General features: G+C 39.1%; 3 protein-coding genes across 4 annotated transcripts in view; 1 reads left to right on the forward strand and 2 right to left on the reverse strand.

Annotated features, from left to right (window-relative positions):
• Nucleotides 1-122: 122 nt before the first annotated feature.
• nsmce4a (NSE4 homolog A, SMC5-SMC6 complex component) lies at nucleotides 123-9,688 on the reverse strand. 2 transcript variants are annotated; one of them, XM_015051709.1, is made up of 11 exons: nucleotides 9,468-9,688; nucleotides 8,006-8,234; nucleotides 7,848-7,928; nucleotides 6,817-6,947; nucleotides 5,942-6,093; nucleotides 4,694-4,793; nucleotides 4,236-4,326; nucleotides 3,230-3,321; nucleotides 3,092-3,140; nucleotides 2,896-2,981; nucleotides 123-779 (listed from the first exon to the last, which is right to left on the reverse strand). In XM_015051709.1, exons 1-11 carry the CDS (start codon nucleotides 9,585-9,587, stop codon nucleotides 714-716), a joined length of 1,197 nt encoding a protein of 398 aa, XP_014907195.1. In that variant the 5' UTR covers nucleotides 9,588-9,688; the 3' UTR covers nucleotides 123-713. The 2 variants fall into 2 exon arrangements, with proteins under 2 accessions (XP_014907195.1, XP_014907196.1); XM_015051710.1 differs by lacking the exon at nucleotides 9,468-9,688 and adding an exon at nucleotides 8,428-9,418.
• A 380-nt stretch (nucleotides 9,689-10,068) lies between these two features.
• Nucleotides 10,069-11,926, forward strand: LOC106959253 (coiled-coil domain-containing protein 177). Its single transcript, XM_015051708.1, has 2 exons — nucleotides 10,069-10,446; nucleotides 10,528-11,926. The coding sequence occupies exons 1-2, from the start codon at nucleotides 10,093-10,095 to the stop codon at nucleotides 11,776-11,778; spliced, it is 1,605 nt and encodes a 534-aa protein (XP_014907194.1). The 5' UTR covers nucleotides 10,069-10,092; the 3' UTR covers nucleotides 11,779-11,926.
• Nucleotides 11,927-15,274: 3,348 nt separating this feature from the next.
• Nucleotides 15,275-16,984, reverse strand: part of LOC106959258 (zinc transporter ZIP9) — a 7,730-nt gene continuing 6,020 nt past the window's right edge. The window contains exons 6-7 of the mRNA XM_015051719.1: nucleotides 16,734-16,868; nucleotides 15,275-16,629 (exon numbers count right to left, since the gene is read on the reverse strand). Of these exons, the coding sequence (XP_014907205.1) occupies nucleotides 16,369-16,629; nucleotides 16,734-16,868 (396 nt within the window). The 3' untranslated portion in view covers nucleotides 15,275-16,368. The remainder of the gene's footprint in view (nucleotides 16,630-16,733; nucleotides 16,869-16,984) is intronic.

The following is a 16,984-nucleotide window of genomic DNA, read 5'->3' on the forward strand; positions in this document are numbered from 1 at the left end:
AAAAGATCGAAGACAATGAAAGGATGCTTCTGGTGCTGCTGGAGTCAGGATGTCTCCGCTTTTTAAAACTGAATGCTATCCGTCGGCTCAAGACGAGGGCTTTGGCAAATAATGACTTTGTGTTTGACAAAAACAATTTTTAATTAACAAAAACATGTAACAGGGACGCTGCTTACGTATTTTCTCAATGAAGCACAACAGTGTAAACAAAGTGCGAGTACTGCATAGAGGCATAAAGTGGTGTGGATAAGATGAAAATAAAAGATAAAAGCTTTTAAAAAATGGAACAAATCTGTCAGACGTATTCAAAACTAATGTTACACTGAATCTTTCATCAAATAACATTAAAGATTAAACTAATCTGTTACTTTTTTTAATTAAATTGCTTAATAGTTGTAAGAAGGACTGATTCAGACAGTCTCATCATTATATTATCAAAGCTATAAAACACAATGCAAGTCATGTTTAATTTCTGACGTGGCACCAAAAAATTATCTGTGAAATCATAAAGAGATTTATTTTTCTACATGAAAAAAAAAAAAAAAAAAAAGCAACGCATACACACACACACACAAAAAAAACAAAAACCTTACAGACCAAAAACAGTAAAAAGATGAGTTGGTCCCATGAAACCCAAACAAAGGTGTTTGGGATCAAACGGGCGTAGAAAGAAGCTGCTATTTAAAACTAGTGAGACAGGACGAAGCGCCGCGTCACTCGCTCTGCGTCTCTGGAGGCTGAATTATTGTCTCTTTGATTTCAAAAACATCTATTAGCTCCTGAAACAAGAACATAAACAACAAAAGATACATTAGGAATAATTAAAACTACCGTACAAAAGTATCCACACCCATAAACTATTTCAACATTATATCACAGCACATAAAAAATAAAGTCCATGAGAGAGGAACCATTAGTATTCAGTCACCCAGAATTAAAACTTATACCAGTGTCTTTGTGTGTCTAAAATGTCGCCGTGAGGATGGTGTGTTCAACGTGATATGTAGGCCTGTCACGATAACAAATTTTGCTGAGCGATTAATTGTCTAAAAAATTATTGCGATAAACGATAATATTGTTTCCATACCTTTTGACACTGATTTAATGGAAATGACTAATAATGCATGTGATTTCCTGCCATAGATAGATACACTTTATTTTCAAAAGAACACATAACACTGGAACTGATAAAACAAAACAACCAAAAACAAAAATAAAATGGATTCTCAGTCTCCATTAACAAAAAACGTACTTGAATAAAAAGTAAACAACATAAAGCCAAAGTGGAAATAAATACTGCATTCAACCAAAAGAGTGCAGATTATGAAGTCTGTATACTATATTGGCCTTAAGTAATCACTAGATTTAAATAGAGAAGATGGGCACATCCGACTACCTGATGCAATAGTTCACACTACACGATTTTTTGCGCTATTTTCCCCTTATGATAATCTTAGATCGTTGGCCGATCTAAGATTGTCGCTGGTGATTTCGTAACTGATCATCCAGCAGTGTGGATCGTTGTGGCTGCTCTGATCTAAATCAGGAGTTTTCCCTGACTGGGAGCGTAATGCTGAATGTGACATGTAGCCAATCAGAAAGCGCGGACTCTCCTCCTGATTTCTGAGGGGAAATTACGGAGGGGAATCCCAAACAGCTGACACGGCGCAACCCGAAGTCCAGCAGACATTGGAGATGATATGTGGAAGCAACATTATTATTTATTCAACATTTTGTGCAAAGAATATAGAAATGACAAGGAGAGGAGTTGGAGCCAAATGGCTACCGCAGTTGATAAACCCGGTAAGTTTTCAGCTGTTCTTCGTTAACGTGACATGAATGGGTTATAATGATTTTCATTCAGTCAGGACTTTACGCTGACTCTAGCCACATGCATCACTGGTAGATTCTAGTAAAGCATTGATTAATGCCTGGTTTTAAAATGAATTAACTGGACTTGTAGCCATTATTTTGTGCCCATGTGGCTGGACACCACATGGCACGACGAACCCGATCGAACCGTTATACCTAGGATTTCTGTCGGCTAATGTGTGATCTCTCACGTTTTGAAAATGGGCCGACCACTCGTGTCGTGTGCGCTGGACATTACACTAAGGAAATAGGAAGGGAGGGTCAGTGAAGAGCACTGGAGTTGAGCCTTTTTTCATTCAGTGTCATCAAGAGAAAGAAAAAAAGGCAGGAAGAGACGATAAAGCCGATAATTAAAATGAGGTCGATTAATCGATTTATCGTTTATCGGGACAGGCCTAGTGATATGTAGTGTTAAGTTTTGTGAAGGCTACCAAATGTTATTTTCTCCTCATCTTACCAAAGCATCTTCTTCCACATGTTTGCCATTTCCCCTACAAGCATCATCACAGACTGACATCAGGACTTTTTAACAGTTTCTTATCAATAACGGCTTTGCTATCCCTTCCAAAAATGGCAGATTTATTGGGGTGAACGACTGATGCATTCTTCCACCTGAGCTGTGTATATTGGCAGCTCCTCCAGAGTAAGAGCTGGTGTCTTGGCTGTCATCCTGCTTAATATTCGCTTGCTCGGCCACATCTAGGTAGATCTGCAGTTGCAACTTTCTACCTGATCTGTCAGGTGTGTTTCTTGGTCTTCATGATGCTGTTTGATCATCTACCTTCATATTCACAGAACAGCTGGATTCAAACTGAACTTCTGAAGGCAATTGGTGGCACTGGAATTTATTTTTTGGGTCTGAAAGTAAATGGGGCTTAATATTTGTGAAAAAAGTTAAAATGATTCTTTCCCTTTCATAACTATTAGTACTTGGTGTTGATCTGTCACAACGTAATAAAATACATTACATCTCGTGGCTATGACGAAACAAAATTTGTTTTTCCAGAAACTGTAGCTGCTCACCCTCCATATTTTTGGGCTGATAGAAACAATGCACTGTTTGCGGCTGAATGAACCTGCAGCCTCCAGCTCTCCCTCTTCTACTGGTTCTGAAAGAATAAAAACATAAAAGGGGAAAAAAAATTATTTAATACCATGAGATTTTCCTTGTTATTCGACAACCAAACTGATAAACAAAAAATATCCTTCAGGCACTCACCTATACAAGGCAACTTGTCACTATCCAACTTAAGCCGTGCCAAACCATCCTGAAAAAACCAGAAACAACAATGTTATACCTACTCAGTATCACTAGAGGGCGACAAAGCTCAGTTAGAAGAAACGGTACATTTCTCACCCTGATGAGAAAAGACGTGTGGAAAATGTTCTCCACTGTCCGTGAAAACGAGTTGGGGTCGATGACAAATTCGTAGTATGATATTGGTGATGCTGTATTGAAGCAGACACACAGTAATCATGAGCATAATTCAAGACACTGAGATGTTTCAGACAGAGTACAAACATGAGGTATTAAATTACAGAACAGCTCTGAATACAAGCGTGAACAGACTCGGGCTGAATGGAAATCTGACTGATCAGACCACAATCGGAGGTGATCCGATACCCAGAGGTCCAACACCGAGACGCCATAGAGATTGATGAAAAGATGTCACAACCTGTCACACACTGGAGGCGTTACTGCTGGGTGTTTTTAATTCTTCACTGACTGGGTCAAACATAATCCAGTGATCATAAAAGTGGCAGCTGGAAACAATCATTATTTACATCCCAATCTCTTATTTATTAGAAGTTATTTTTTTATTATTACTTTCTCTGTTTTCTATAACAAAAAAAATAAACATAGAAAGTTACAGCAGAGGTTGACGACACATTTAAAGACCTAAAATTTGTCATGTAAAATAAAGTTGGTAAAATGTTATTGTAATATTTGAATAGAAAGGCTCACATGTCAAGATGATATCACTACTTTAAGTTTGTACAACAGATCTGGTCTCCATGGCAGAACTATCTACTCTTCACGCAGCTGCTCAATTGTAACTCATGTTTGAACACAACGGCCACAATTTGCTAAAGGTCAGGAAATCCCCTGCTCAATACTTTGCTCCTTAAATTTGGTTTTAAATTGTGTCCAAAAAAAAAAAAAAAAAAAGAAATGCTTTGGAAGATATTAGGTTGACAACTTATCACTTCTCTCCCCCAAAAAATATGTTTCTTCATAGAAAAAAAATAAATAAAACTTGGAGCTGGGAATTAGCGATGCGGCTGCAGAGGGTCTCTACCTCTCTGTGTCCTAACATCTGTACATCCTCAGCAAATATCAGTAAAGATGATTTCCAACTCACGGTCATCTTGATAATAACTCTTCAGATATCCCAGGATTCTTTCAACCTCTTTCTCTGTAGCTTCTTGGTGAGATTCTTCCATTTTCTTTAGCTAAAATGCAACATGATTTTGTTAGTAGCCGAGACTCGACGTCAGTCATTTTGTAATTTACGAGTAAGCTCTAAATTATAAAATAAAAGTAAATATTTTAAGAAAATCTGACACTTTGAAAATTCAGCTACGTTAGGTGGGTTTAAATTTGTAAAAGATGCAAGAAAAAAGTAGCCAGAGTAAAACATAAGATATTCTGAAATAGAAAAATCTGATTAAATGACTTTTAAAGCTCATTAGGAGACTGCTAAATGCACATACGAAAGGAAATTTAATTGCGGAGAAACGATCCTCATAATTCAAACTGCCGAGATCCGCTCAGATGTTTGTATCAAACTGCAGCCATGATGGTGCAGCCTGGAGCTACCTGAGTGGGCATTATCCTCTTGGCTTCTTTGCTTGGTGCTTTCCTTTGTCGCTCTATTCTCTGCTTCGGAGGCGGTGGCTCCGTGTAGAAGGATCCCATCCTGTTGAGAAAATTCAGATAAAGTCAGTGTTGTGAGATTCTAAGTAATAACGTTTACAAATTAAAGAGAAAAATTACAAATATAAAAACTATTCAGATCAGATATTTCAAGAACTCAAGTGTTTGATCCCTTTGTAAACCGCTAACTCACTCTCATGTTAATAGATGAGACTGAAAACAATCATGAAATATTTTTCCTAAAAAAAAGATTTTTCTATTTTAATAAATTCATGCAGAAACGTCTGAATGTATTTAACCCAGGTTTGTGGCACCTTTGGTCAGAAATGTAGCTTTTTAACAAAGTTGGAAATTGGAAATCATTAATGAGAATTAACTAAATATTGAATTTTCTGGCTCCATTTTGTGGAAGAGATCACTTGAAGCTGAGTTTTTTTGCCAGCCATTTGCTTTGTAATTTTAAAAATCATTTGCCCATTCTGGGACTCAAACCATCTGACATGTGAAGCTGAAATCACTTCACATGTGAAGCTGAAATCACTTCACATGTGAAGCTGAAATCACTTCACATGTGAAGCTGAAATCACTTCACATGTGAGCAATTCCTGCAGTTCGTTCAGATCTATTTAGTATGATCACTGAGAATCACTTACAGCTAAACTTTGTTGCCTTGCAGGAAGATTCACACATGCATTGTAAAATAGACTTCTGATACAATCTGATAGAAAACTTAAGTTTACAAATTACCTGAATGCAAAATTAATTCACGACATTTTTATTGTCATCCTTTAAGACAAAGAAAACAGGGAATGAACTATTGAAAAACATACTAATGTTCTTCCAAACTTGATTTTCTGCTCTTCTAACTTATCCAGAAAAAGGAAAAAATTAGGAGTACTATTACTGCTTCAAGTATTACCTTCAGGAAATCGCTCCTGTCCAACTGAATCATCCCACATGCCAGATGTGGAAATTAATACATTTCAGTGGAAGCTCTGATCTACAGCGACTAATATGAGCATTATTAAAATCAGAGGTAAATTCAGGAGTTTGGTGACTTACTTCAAGTTCACAGATTTTATGGAGTTGTTGTTTTCTCTCCTGATTTCTTAATGTGAGAACCGTAAGCCAAACCCGAGGGTTTTTGTTTTTTTAAATCTGTGCGGTTGCGTTACGCTCTCTGAGACTCACATGTAGTGGAAAGAAGGCGCCGTCCTGAAACAGCACTCGGCTCTCCTGGCCAGGCGGTGCCAGGCGTCTTTGGGGAGGTAGCCATCGCCGGCACAGCCATTCGGTGGCTCATCGTCCTCGTCCTCCAGACGGTTAAGACCCATGAAGGACAACTGTTGGGAGAAGAAGAGATGTTTTCCTGCCACATCAGTTCAATTCAATGAATAATAAAAAAAATGTACTCCAAAGAAAAGGGCAGCGTATTAGAGAACAATGCAAATATGATATTATTGTTAAACACTGAGATGTTTTCAGAAACTTTTAACTCATATGTTCCTCACTCTTATTTCATTTGTCTTCCTCGGTTACGTTGTAATCGTTACCATCTTGGTCACCGAGGTTCTCAGTTTGTTTAGAAAGTGTGCAGCGCTTCAATTTTTCCACATTTTGCTTTATTACAAACTTTTGCTACACTGTATTAAATTAACGTTTTTCCTCAGCATTCTACAAACACATACCTCATAATGACAATGCGGAAAAAGGTTTTTGAAATTTCTGCAAATGTATAATTAAGTATTCACATTCTTTGCCAAGAAGCTCAAAGTTAATCTGTTGCCATTGATCATCCTTGACACGTTTCTGTAGCTTAAATTTGACTTCTGGAGAAACACGTCAAGGATGATCAGTGGAATCAACTCGAGTTTGAGCTCCATGGCAAAAAAAGTTGTGAATACTTGAGTAAATGTGATTTATTGGCATCGGGGTAGTGAGAACTCTATCAAATGGCAAAAAATAAATAAATAAAATAATGCATTCAAGCAGCCCTTTGCAATTGATACTGATAGCTATTCAGTTGATTCTGCAGCTCTCCCAGGTCCCAGTAGAAACACACTCACTAGATGTTCAGCGAAAGCAGTGGGATCAAAAGCGCTCCCCTCAGAAAACAGCTGGCTGGCTTTCTCTTTTCCCAAGTCTGTAGCCACAACGAGAAGCTGAGCATCGAGGGCCGCTTCTCTTGCCTGTCGAACTGACGGAGAGCAAAGTGACATCATACCAATTAATCCAAAAGGATAGATGTATGCTGGACAAAAAAACAAACATAAATCTAAATATAGAATATTAAAATCAAACTATCAAAGCATCTGTTAGGTATGGGGAACACACATAAATGTTTTATTTCTGATTCTGGTCATGTTAGTTTCCCACACTGATTAGACAACTAACAAGGTTACATAACTATCAGCTGTACCAGGTTGTAGCTTGAAAAATTTCTAATAATGTTCAAAACGCCATTTGTTTTTGTTTGGGGAAACAAAGCCATGTTTATGTGAAGACGAGTGGACATTTTTAAATGAAATGAATAGTCTTTCATTTAACAATGTCAAACATCAAAATACCAAAAAATAAATAAATAAATACTTCTAATCCTCAAAATTTAACAATATTTTTAATCACAGCGTTTAGAGTAACATTTTAAAAAACAAAAAGTCGGAGAAGATATTTTATGCTAAGCCTCTATTGTGAAAATATAATTTTAGAGTAGTGAACTTTACCTCTGTGATAAATACAAAATAACTGCAAGTCAATTATCTTACATTTACTAACCACAAGAGAAATGAGAACTTTAATATGAGTGACCAGTTTCATGGTAATATATAAAAATATTGCAAAAAAAATGTATGTTTTTGTCATTTTGAAGAGCCACTTTTTACAGGTTTAAATTTAAACTGATGTGCATAAATTACCCCAGAATTTCAGCATTTGAAAACATGACTACTGTCTTAATTTTCAATCTTCACATTATGCTGGTTTCATTAAAAATTCTTGAAGTACTTTTGCCGTTTGACATTCAACTCTTTGGTGCAGAAATTACATTGCCACTAAGTTGCAGATCCTAATCAGAAATACCTCGTTATTTCTCACATACCATCTTTGAAAAGTTTATTTGCCTCTTCTAAGACTTCTGTGAGCTTGTTGTTGGAAGGACTCAGCATGTCTTCTCTGTTTTCTGTAAGAGAAAGAAAAGTCTATGAGCGCATTAAAGCTTTGTTAAATAGTTAAGGCTGCCTCTCAGTAACAACTCACGTTGAACTGAGTTGATGAGGTCCCTGTATTTGCTTCGGATTTCTCTCCTGAGGCCCAGATCGTTGTCATCATCGTCGTCTTGCACACCACCGGAACTCGAGTCATGGTCCTCTCCATCACCCGGGTGTTGATCGGTTCTCCTCCGGCTGGACGATCCGTTCTGCCGGACAGCTTCATCATCACCGCCCGCTCTGGCCTTTCTCATCTCTAGTCTGCTGCAGAAGAGACTCTACGAAAGGGCAACCACAAGAAGGCGAAAGCAAAACGAGGAGGTGTGGCAAAAGTTATCAAAAGTTACCTTCAGCAAGTTTGGAAACAGGCTATGATTATAGTAACGATAGGGACGTAGATGTTCACAGTTTAACTATAAACATAGCATAGCATGCAATATTTAAGAAACAAGTTAACACAAAGTCATTTACCTTTGAGAATTGATAAACCCACAAGTTCAGCTGCGAATAAAACGCTCTCGATTCGTGCTAAATGAAAGCTAACGCTAGCTACCGGCTAACTGCTGATGCTTTCGGCTAACGTTAGCCGTTAACCTGATTTTAGCGGTTTTGTTTAACTATGGTAATGCGAACAGAATAAAGTACAAAAAAACACAAACACGAGCAAAAATTCTGAAAAATCTGTTAAAAGAATACCGTCAAAGCTATTTTAAAAACAGACAAAAACTATTCAAACTACAGAGTTCTGGCGTGCAAACACAGGAAGTTGACGTGAAGCGTCATGCACAACTTTTCAGAATAAAAGCAAAAGGAAACCGCCAATTTTGTTGGACTAAAAAAGATGCACTAGTGCAGTGCAGGGGTACCCAAACTTTGTGAGACCAAGATCTACTTTTTCTTGGTCAGCTGGCTGAGATCTACCACATGTCACGAATATATAAAAATTGCAAATGAAACTCTATTGACGTATTTTATATGCGAACATCAATTAAATAGGAGACATATTAGAAAACCTAGTGCAGTTTCTTCCACAGTGAGATTCTGACACTGGGAAGAGGTTGCTGGTTTCTCATAGTCAGAAGCTGGTTGCAAACTTTGGGCCAGCAGGTATAAATCAGTTATTTTTGGTGCCATAACTGATGGTAGATTATCATAACTAATTACCAACTGATAGGATTACCAGAATATTTTTTTAATTTGCTGAATCACAAAATGATATTAGCATGCCTTTAAACAGTCTGGTTTGAGTTAACTGGAGATGAACCTAGTATTTCAAGGCAATGTACTGCTTCCTTGTGATGCAATATGAAATAATTAAAATAAATCAGCACAAATATCTGGAAGAGAACTCAAGACCAGGAAGTCAGCCAGTTTTCAGCACCATTGTAAAAGTTATGTACTGCAGGCAGCAGAGACATGTTATGTGGGAGTTTTGTTGCAGGAGGGACTGGTGCACTTAAAATGTCTCTAGGATTGCCATTTAAGTTTGAATGTTGTTCATCCTGGGCTACCTGTTTAAAGGCCACACTCAACTTTTCAAGCGGCTTCCATGTCCATTCGGCCACTCTAGGGCAAAAATCAGATTGTTTGCATTGTTTTCCTGTTTTGTTTTGTTTTTTTATTGAAACCATTGTTGCCTATCCAGCTCAATTGCCGTGGTTACAGTCACTAGATGGTGCTAAAGGAGAATCCGTTGGGACAGATAGCTGGTGTTTATTTTTAATTTGCTGAACTGTTGTTATGGTAAACAAACATTTACCTTGCCAGATTGCAATCAGTTTCTCTTCTGAGTTTTTTTTTTTTTTTTTTTGTCAGGTCATGGAAACTAAAGTAACAGGTAAAGTCTTTATATGCAGATTTGTCGAGTTAAATCATTTAAAAACACATTTCCTGGGATATTGACTGAGATTAATTCCCACTTTGTTGTACCAAAAAGTTGATAACCTATGTTAGAACTAATTAAATGTCCTCGGCATTGTAGCTCCTCCTGGGTGTTATCAGAAGAATAAATCCATCCTACACAGCGAGAGATCAGGTGACCTGATAATCCCCTCCTGAGCTCCACATGCAGGGCAGACGCTCAGCTCAGCAGCCTTCCTGAGCAGAAGAGGCTTTCAACCAGGTTAAACTTTTACAATGGAGGAACTGAGGTCTAGTTCACCTGCTCTCTGTCTGGATCTGAACCACTCTGAACCGCCTGGAGCTGGTAAGAGCAGCTACGTCATAACAAGTCCCCACTCGCTGGAGTCCAGGACTCAGCCAGGTATTAAACCGGTTCAGCTGCTAATTAGGTCTCTGAACGAGCTGATTGCAGGGCAGCAGGCTGCGCCTTATGAGCCCATGAGGACTCTGCATGAATCCTATGAGAAGGAACGATCAAAGCTTTTCCCTATGCCTGTGTGGAGCAAGGAGCAGGGGAGAATTATTCAACCCGGAAGGAGCAGATGGCCGAGAAGTAATGCAGCCTCGAGCTATGAAGTTGTAAAGAAGGTGAAGAATCACTCAGCAGAGCCAGTTGTCTATGCAGACCTTTGCTTAAAAGCAAAATCCTGTTCCTCTGTTTCTCCAAAGAGAGACCCAGAGAGGAGCACAATCAGCAGCTTCAGTCTGGGAGATCTGAGATACTCTCCGTCTGCTGAGAGGAAACTGCAGAAGATCACCTCAGAAATCAAGAGGAAGACATGCATCACCGTGCCAGAGAGGGACCGCAAGATAGCAGCTCTGATGCTGGCCAAGCATCAGGAGGAGCAGGAGCGCCTGAAGCTCTGTCTGCAGGAGGAACAGGAACGGCAGGAGGCCCGCAGGAAGGAGGAGGCCAGGCAGGCCCAAGCAGAGAAAGAACGAAGGAGGAGGCTTAAGCAGAGGATGAAACACTGGCACAAGGAGCTGGAGGCCCGCAGGAGGCTGAGGCTGCGGCTGGAGCACGAGAAAGCAGCACAGCTCCAGCAGGAGATACTGTTCCAGGAGAACCGATGGAGAAAGCTGAAGGAAGTGGTTGAGGTACAACGCAGAGAGAAGCTGGAGGCTGCTCTGAAACAGACAGAGGAGCGTAAAAAATACCAGGAGAGACTGCTTAGGGAGAAGATGGAGCTGGAGAAAAGGGAGCTTGAGAAGGAGAAGCAGGTGGCAGAAGCGAAGGAGGAGAAGGCCTGGAGGACCAGAGAGCTGCAGGAGAAGAGGGAGCGGAAACGGCTGCAGGAGGAGAATCACAGAGAGATGCTGCGTCACATCCTGCTTAAGAGGCATGCGGAGCAGAAGATGGCGGAAGATGAAGCACAGAAGAGGAACTTGCTGGAGAAGAAGCTGCAGCGTTCCTCCGAGAAACGAGCCCGAGCTGCGGAGGCACAGCACAGGCGGCTGCGGGAGCGAGCTGCACGGCAGGATGTCCAGCTCCAAAGAGCACAGCTGAGGGCCAAGCTGCAGAGGGTCCAGGAGCTCACGCACAAGCAGATCCTGGTCCAGCAGAGCCAGCGTCGCATGGAGAGAGCCGCCGAGAACGCCTCGGCGCTGCGCAGGAGCCGCTCTCAGCAGAGACGAGAACGGAGCAGACACAGGCAGGTCTGCCACCAGCAGCTGAGTGAGAAGATCCAGAGAGAGGAGGAGGCCAGCAGGAGGCTCAGAGAGAACTACGTCTGCGTGAAGGAGGGGAAGAGGGAGAGGCTGCAAAAAGTGAGGGAGCAGATTCAGGAGGAGGCGCGGAGGCTGGTGCAGGCCTCCTTTCACTTGAGGGACAGGGTCAGGCAGCAGACACACAGCCGGACCTTCCACCAGATGGCCCTGGAGGCTCAGCTGACTGCCTCCATGAGCAGAATTAAACTCTAAAACAACTCAGGGTTTTTTTTTTTCTTAGATATTTAATTATTTCCTTACAGCACATTTAAGTTTGTATGTAGATTTACTGTAGCAGGGCAATTTCTAAGTGCTGCATCATTGTAAAGTGGAAGGAATTGTTTCCAAAACAATTTTTGAAGAAAAACATCCAAATTGTGGGATGTACATGTTGCCAACCCCTTTACTCTGCTACACCTGAATAAAATCCACTCTTAAGTGCCTCAAAAAAAACAAAAACAAAAAAAAAAACGCTTCGTCTTTACTGAATTTATTCTCAGTATGGATCACTATGTTTGAACTGCAAACACGGCCGAACATCGAACCTGAGATCAGGCAACAAGAGCATTTCTTCAGGTTTTTATAAATCAAAACTTTTTCCATGAAGGATTTTAAACTTTTATCACTAGTTAAGGTGAGGTGGTTTCTGACAATTTAGTGACTTTTTACGGCAGTGAAAAAGCAAATATTTAACATTTTTCTGGATTTAAAATCCTTCCGCCTGGGGATAAAACCAGGGTTGGGATGGACACGGGATGCTGTTAACAATGAACTTCTTTGGAAACTCTGCTGCCGCATCCCAGAAAATATCCTTTTGTATTAGACTAGAGGTCTGCAACCTTTACGATTCGAAGAGTCATTTCTGCCCTAAGTGCAGATAAATAAAACTTGCCTCACTGCAGCCTTATCCTTCTGTAGAAATCAGATAAACTTCCTTTCTGTAACCACTAGTTAAGAGAAAGGATTTCTATGCAGTGTAGCCATTTGAGATGAATATTTTATAACTTGGGTTTCTACATGGAATATGTTAAACACTTACTGAGTCATAGAAATACCAACATTTACTTTTTCAGTCTGCTTATAAAATGTAACAAAATATCCTTCAAGTTATATTTGATTAGTCCACATTGTGTCTCACTTTGTTTGACCTATTTATTCATTTACCTGCATCATTTATGCCTGTTAAAATCATAAATATTCAAAATGAGAGCCAGCATCTTCACTGCAGGTCAATCTCAAGGCTGCATTTAGATTTTGCAAAGAAAACTTGAAACCAGAGAGAAGGTTCGACTTCCAGCAGAACAACAGTAAACATAAAGTCGGAGCTGCACTGGAAATGGTCAGATCAAAGTACTGAGTATGTTACAATGGCCCAGTCAAAGTACAGACCTAAACCCAACTTTAACGCTCAACTTACAGTCTGAGTGAGCTCGAACTCTTTTCAACAAACATCTTTTTTTTTTTCTCTAGTTTTCAGATGTGCACAGTTGGTACAGACAGATATACAAGAAACAGATGCTGCTTTTATTTGTAAAAAAGAAAAAAACTGAACTGTTTTTCACTTCACAAATGCTACGTTGTGCTAGTAAGTGGAATTAAAATACACTAAAGTTTGTGTTTGTAACTAGTGAGAACAGAAACGGGTCAAGTGACACGCTGAACTTTTTTTTTTTTACAAGTCCCGCAAGTTCATAGTTTACCAGCTTGAGGGTATTTCTGCTAGTTTGGATCAAAACAGTGTAATTCAGGTCAGCTAGAGGGTAGAATACAGAGTTACAAAACATTCAGAAAAGTGTGTTTTCTTTCTCAACACCATCTATGAACACTATCTATGAACTCAATTTGGGCCGCAAAGATGCGCAGGATTCCAGGGATACTTTTTGAGGAATTACAGGAAATAACTCACATGGGGGAAATCTCTATTTATCATGTAATCACAGTAGAAGGTCCTGCTTGTTTTCATATTTACCTTCAGCAACTATGTGAAGGTTGTTTTTTTGACTCTGTTTTGAAAAGGTCAAGGCAAGCATGAGTCCAGTTTTACGCAAACCCTTTCCACTCACTCGGCCAACAGATGTGTCACAGTAGCTGTTAGTCAGCAGAGTTGAGTTCTTCCACCATTAGAGAGTTAAAGAGTTTTTTTTTTCTTTTCTTTTACAGACACTGGGTGCATGAATGCTGACAGGAAGGTGATAAAACAAGGCTCTCAGTGCAAATATAAAGAAATAAAAGTTAATGTTTCACCAGCCATCGTTATGCACACTTTACTGAATAATCTGACATTGTCTTACTGTTGCAGTCTCTCACTGCAGGCTTTCATTTGAGGTTAAAACAGGAGAAATCCAGCTAAGCTACATGATAATCATGTTCCTTCAAGTAAATTGAAACTATTAGCCACATTGCTGTAAAGGTTTATAACAATGTTTTATTACTTTAGTGATAGTATATGGATATGTTCAATACATTTTAAAGAATAACAGAATGTGAGCAAATTTCATGCCTTAATATTTTTTATGTATTTTTATTTTAAACTTTGCTTAATGTATTTTAATCCTGATGCAGCCATATTTGTTAGCACCCCCAGTAAAAAGGCAGCATATCACACACAAAAAAAAAAAAAAAAAACTTGAATTGAGGATGTGTATCCAGTGGGGAAAAAAACTCAAGAGAAAGTTAATTATTGTTTTATAGGAAATTACAGGCAGGCAGTTATTTGTAATCCTAACAACTGAAACTATATTTTTTTTTAATTTACAGTTTATTTTTATTTTAAAATATTTGGATTACAGTTTCAAATGATGACACACATTGTAAAAGCTTGCCATGTCCATAGAAAAAGAACCAAAATGGCTTAAGTAAATTAGTAAAGCACTGCATCAAAATACATAAAAACCTATCTAAAATTAACATTTTTATTACTTCATAATTAAAAACAATTTTTTTGTTCCATCTGTTGTTTTGATCAGCTATGATCAGTAGCCACAGAGCTACTGTGGAGGGTTAAGGACCCACAGTGGGCTCCTGAGCTGCAGGTTCCAGATCCCTGCTCTATAACATCATCTCCTCTGGTCTACATGCCAGAAAAAAAAAAAAACATATTTTCTATCCTACCATCACAATCATAAAGGAGTAAAGCCAGAGGCACTTGGACTATGGAAATCTGTGTTTTGGTCATATGAGACTAAGGGCAAAGCTTTCAAGTAATAAACGCAACTTAAAAATATGTAGAAAAGTATGAAAGTTCACAGTGGAGGATATGTGATGCTGTGAGCATTTTCTCTTCTAAAGACCCTGGGAACCTTCTGAAGAATGAATATCAAATGAACTCATTTGAATATCTGAACATTTTAGATAAAATCAACCTGTCTTTATGACCATCTTAGCTGAAGAGAAGAGAGCAGAATCCATGACTCCGAACTCTGGATGATCTAGATCAGGTCGGCAGCCTTTGCATCCTTAATAGACTTTTTTTTTTCTTTCCTTTTCTTCAGCTAAACAAAGTTTGTTTAAAGTTACAAAAGAAACACAACTCTAAAACAAATAGCTTATTTTTTAAGATATCTATGACAGAGAAATTCAAATTAAGAGAAATTGTGCACAAAGGAAAAATCCCTCTCTGTAGGATCAGACCTTGTAAAATGTTATAGGAGACAAAGAACCGTCTTATGGGTAAAATGAGGTTGTACAATGGAGAAACAACAGAATTTTATCACCAAAGATTTTGCTGAACAGGTGTTCAGATCAGATTTTAATAAACTTGTCAGTGTTAAATTAAAGGTGTTGCAGTTTATTTGAATGATTATTGCACATTTTGAATAGAGACAGCTTTATAGAGTCAAAACTTTTAAAATACACTCTTAAAAATAAATCAAACATCCACTGTTGAAAACTATAAGTTATGAAATAATATGGCTCTAATGTAGTTCAGGCGTCACATTTGGCATTTCGGCTAAGAAAAGAAATAAAAGACAACAAGTTTGTTTCTGAGGAACCATGAGGAGGAATGTTTCTCTCCGATTCTCCAATTTGCCCCTTTTCCTGTCAAACTCTTAAAAATAAACACAAAACTAGTACAAACTGTGCAAACTAGATCGCATACTGTGCACACGACAGTATCAAATTATTATCTTGTTCTTCTTGTAAATCTACCCTCCTGATCACGGTTTCGTTTTTCAAGAAAATTATACATCTACGTAACAAATAACAAATGTCCCTCTTTTTGTTTACTTGTGCTGGAAACTCAGCTGAAGGACGTATAAAATATCCAAGTCCTTTCAAAACCTGAAAAGCTTTGTTGATCCAAGAACAATGGCAAGTGCTCAAGGGTTGGGCTAGTCTGAATCAGAAGCACGCCCATGAGGAACAACCTACCGCTGAGATACGTGGACGGGTTTTCATTCACTCTGTCTTCATTGCAAAAGTACTACATTTTACCAAGTATTTTTGGTCTAGTTTCTACTGGAAATAATATCTTAGTACATTTGAACTAACTAACTTACAAGTAACCTTTAAGCACAATAAATGAACTTATTTTCAGTCAATAACTCCATAATACCAGTGGAAAGTACTAGATATAACTAGACGTTTAAATGTTTTGTTCGACTGGCAGTACTCTTCCATCGATATTAAGAAATTACTGAATTAAAACCACCTCCTATATCTTGCTCTAAAGTCACCTGTACGTCAGTTTTGTCTTATTTCAAGTGTAAAATAAGATATTTGCACTAGAAACTAGACCAAAGAATACTTGGCAAGATTTTGTTTTGGAAGTGTTATTCTGCATCGTTCGCAGTAAACACGACGTCAGTCATCGTGCAAGCTGAGGGCCAATATGACCGGCAGCCCCACGCCAAGGATGACGGTGAGGCTCTCCAGGAGACCCAGATATCTCGCCTTGTGGGTTTCTGCTCCCGTTTCCTCCTGCAGGTTAGGGAAGGGTTCTGCTGCGCTGCTACTGCTGATCTCAGGGAGAACGTGCACCGTGGCAACATAAAGGAAAGTCCCTGCCGAGAACAGCATTCCCACTCCGGTTGCACTCAGCTGGTTATGAGAGGAACTTCCAGTCTGTCGACAAACACACACACACAGACACAGAAGCACGTAACGTGTCAGAAGCAGACAGCAGGGACTGACGGGGTTATCAATGTGAAGGATGTGTGCTCTCCCACCGCCTGCAGTATGAAGTAAGTGCTGATGGCGACTATGGGCGCTGCTGCTGAGAAGGTCAGTAAATGTCCCTGAATGTCTTTCTTCTCAAGGCCTGCGTGCATCAGGAAGGAAACCAAACCAAAAGCAGCAGGAGCCTGTGAGTCAACAACCCCCCCGCCAAAAAAAAAAAAAAAAAAAAAAAAAAAAAAAAAACTCTATCGTTTCTCAACCATTTTTTTAAATATGTCTCCCCCTTCACCCACGAGAAAAT

This window comes from Poecilia latipinna, unplaced genomic scaffold (assembly GCF_001443285.1).
Source record: "Poecilia latipinna isolate Pla-1442-1.1 unplaced genomic scaffold, P_latipinna-1.0 Scaffold1062, whole genome shotgun sequence".
NCBI lineage: Eukaryota > Metazoa > Chordata > Actinopteri > Cyprinodontiformes > Poeciliidae > Poecilia > Poecilia latipinna.

Coding starts and splice junctions, on each gene's coding strand:
- LOC106959253 (XM_015051708.1), top strand. CDS start 10,093: ATGGAGGAACTGAGGTCTAGTTCACCTGCTCTCTGTCTGGATCTGAAC. Junction 10,447..10,527: donor GCTATGAAGTTGTAAAGAAG/GTGAAGAATCAC, acceptor GTTTCTCCAAAG/AGAGACCCAGAGAGGAGCAC.
- nsmce4a (XM_015051709.1), bottom strand. CDS start 9,587: ATGGTTTCAATAAAAAAACAAAACAAAACAGGAAAACAATGCAAACAA. Junction 6,948..7,847: donor AAATAAACTTTTCAAAGATG/GTATGTGAGAAA, acceptor GCTCTCCGTCAG/TTCGACAGGCAAGAGAAGCG. Junction 2,982..3,091: donor TGACAAGTTGCCTTGTATAG/GTGAGTGCCTGA, acceptor TTATTCTTTCAG/AACCAGTAGAAGAGGGAGAG.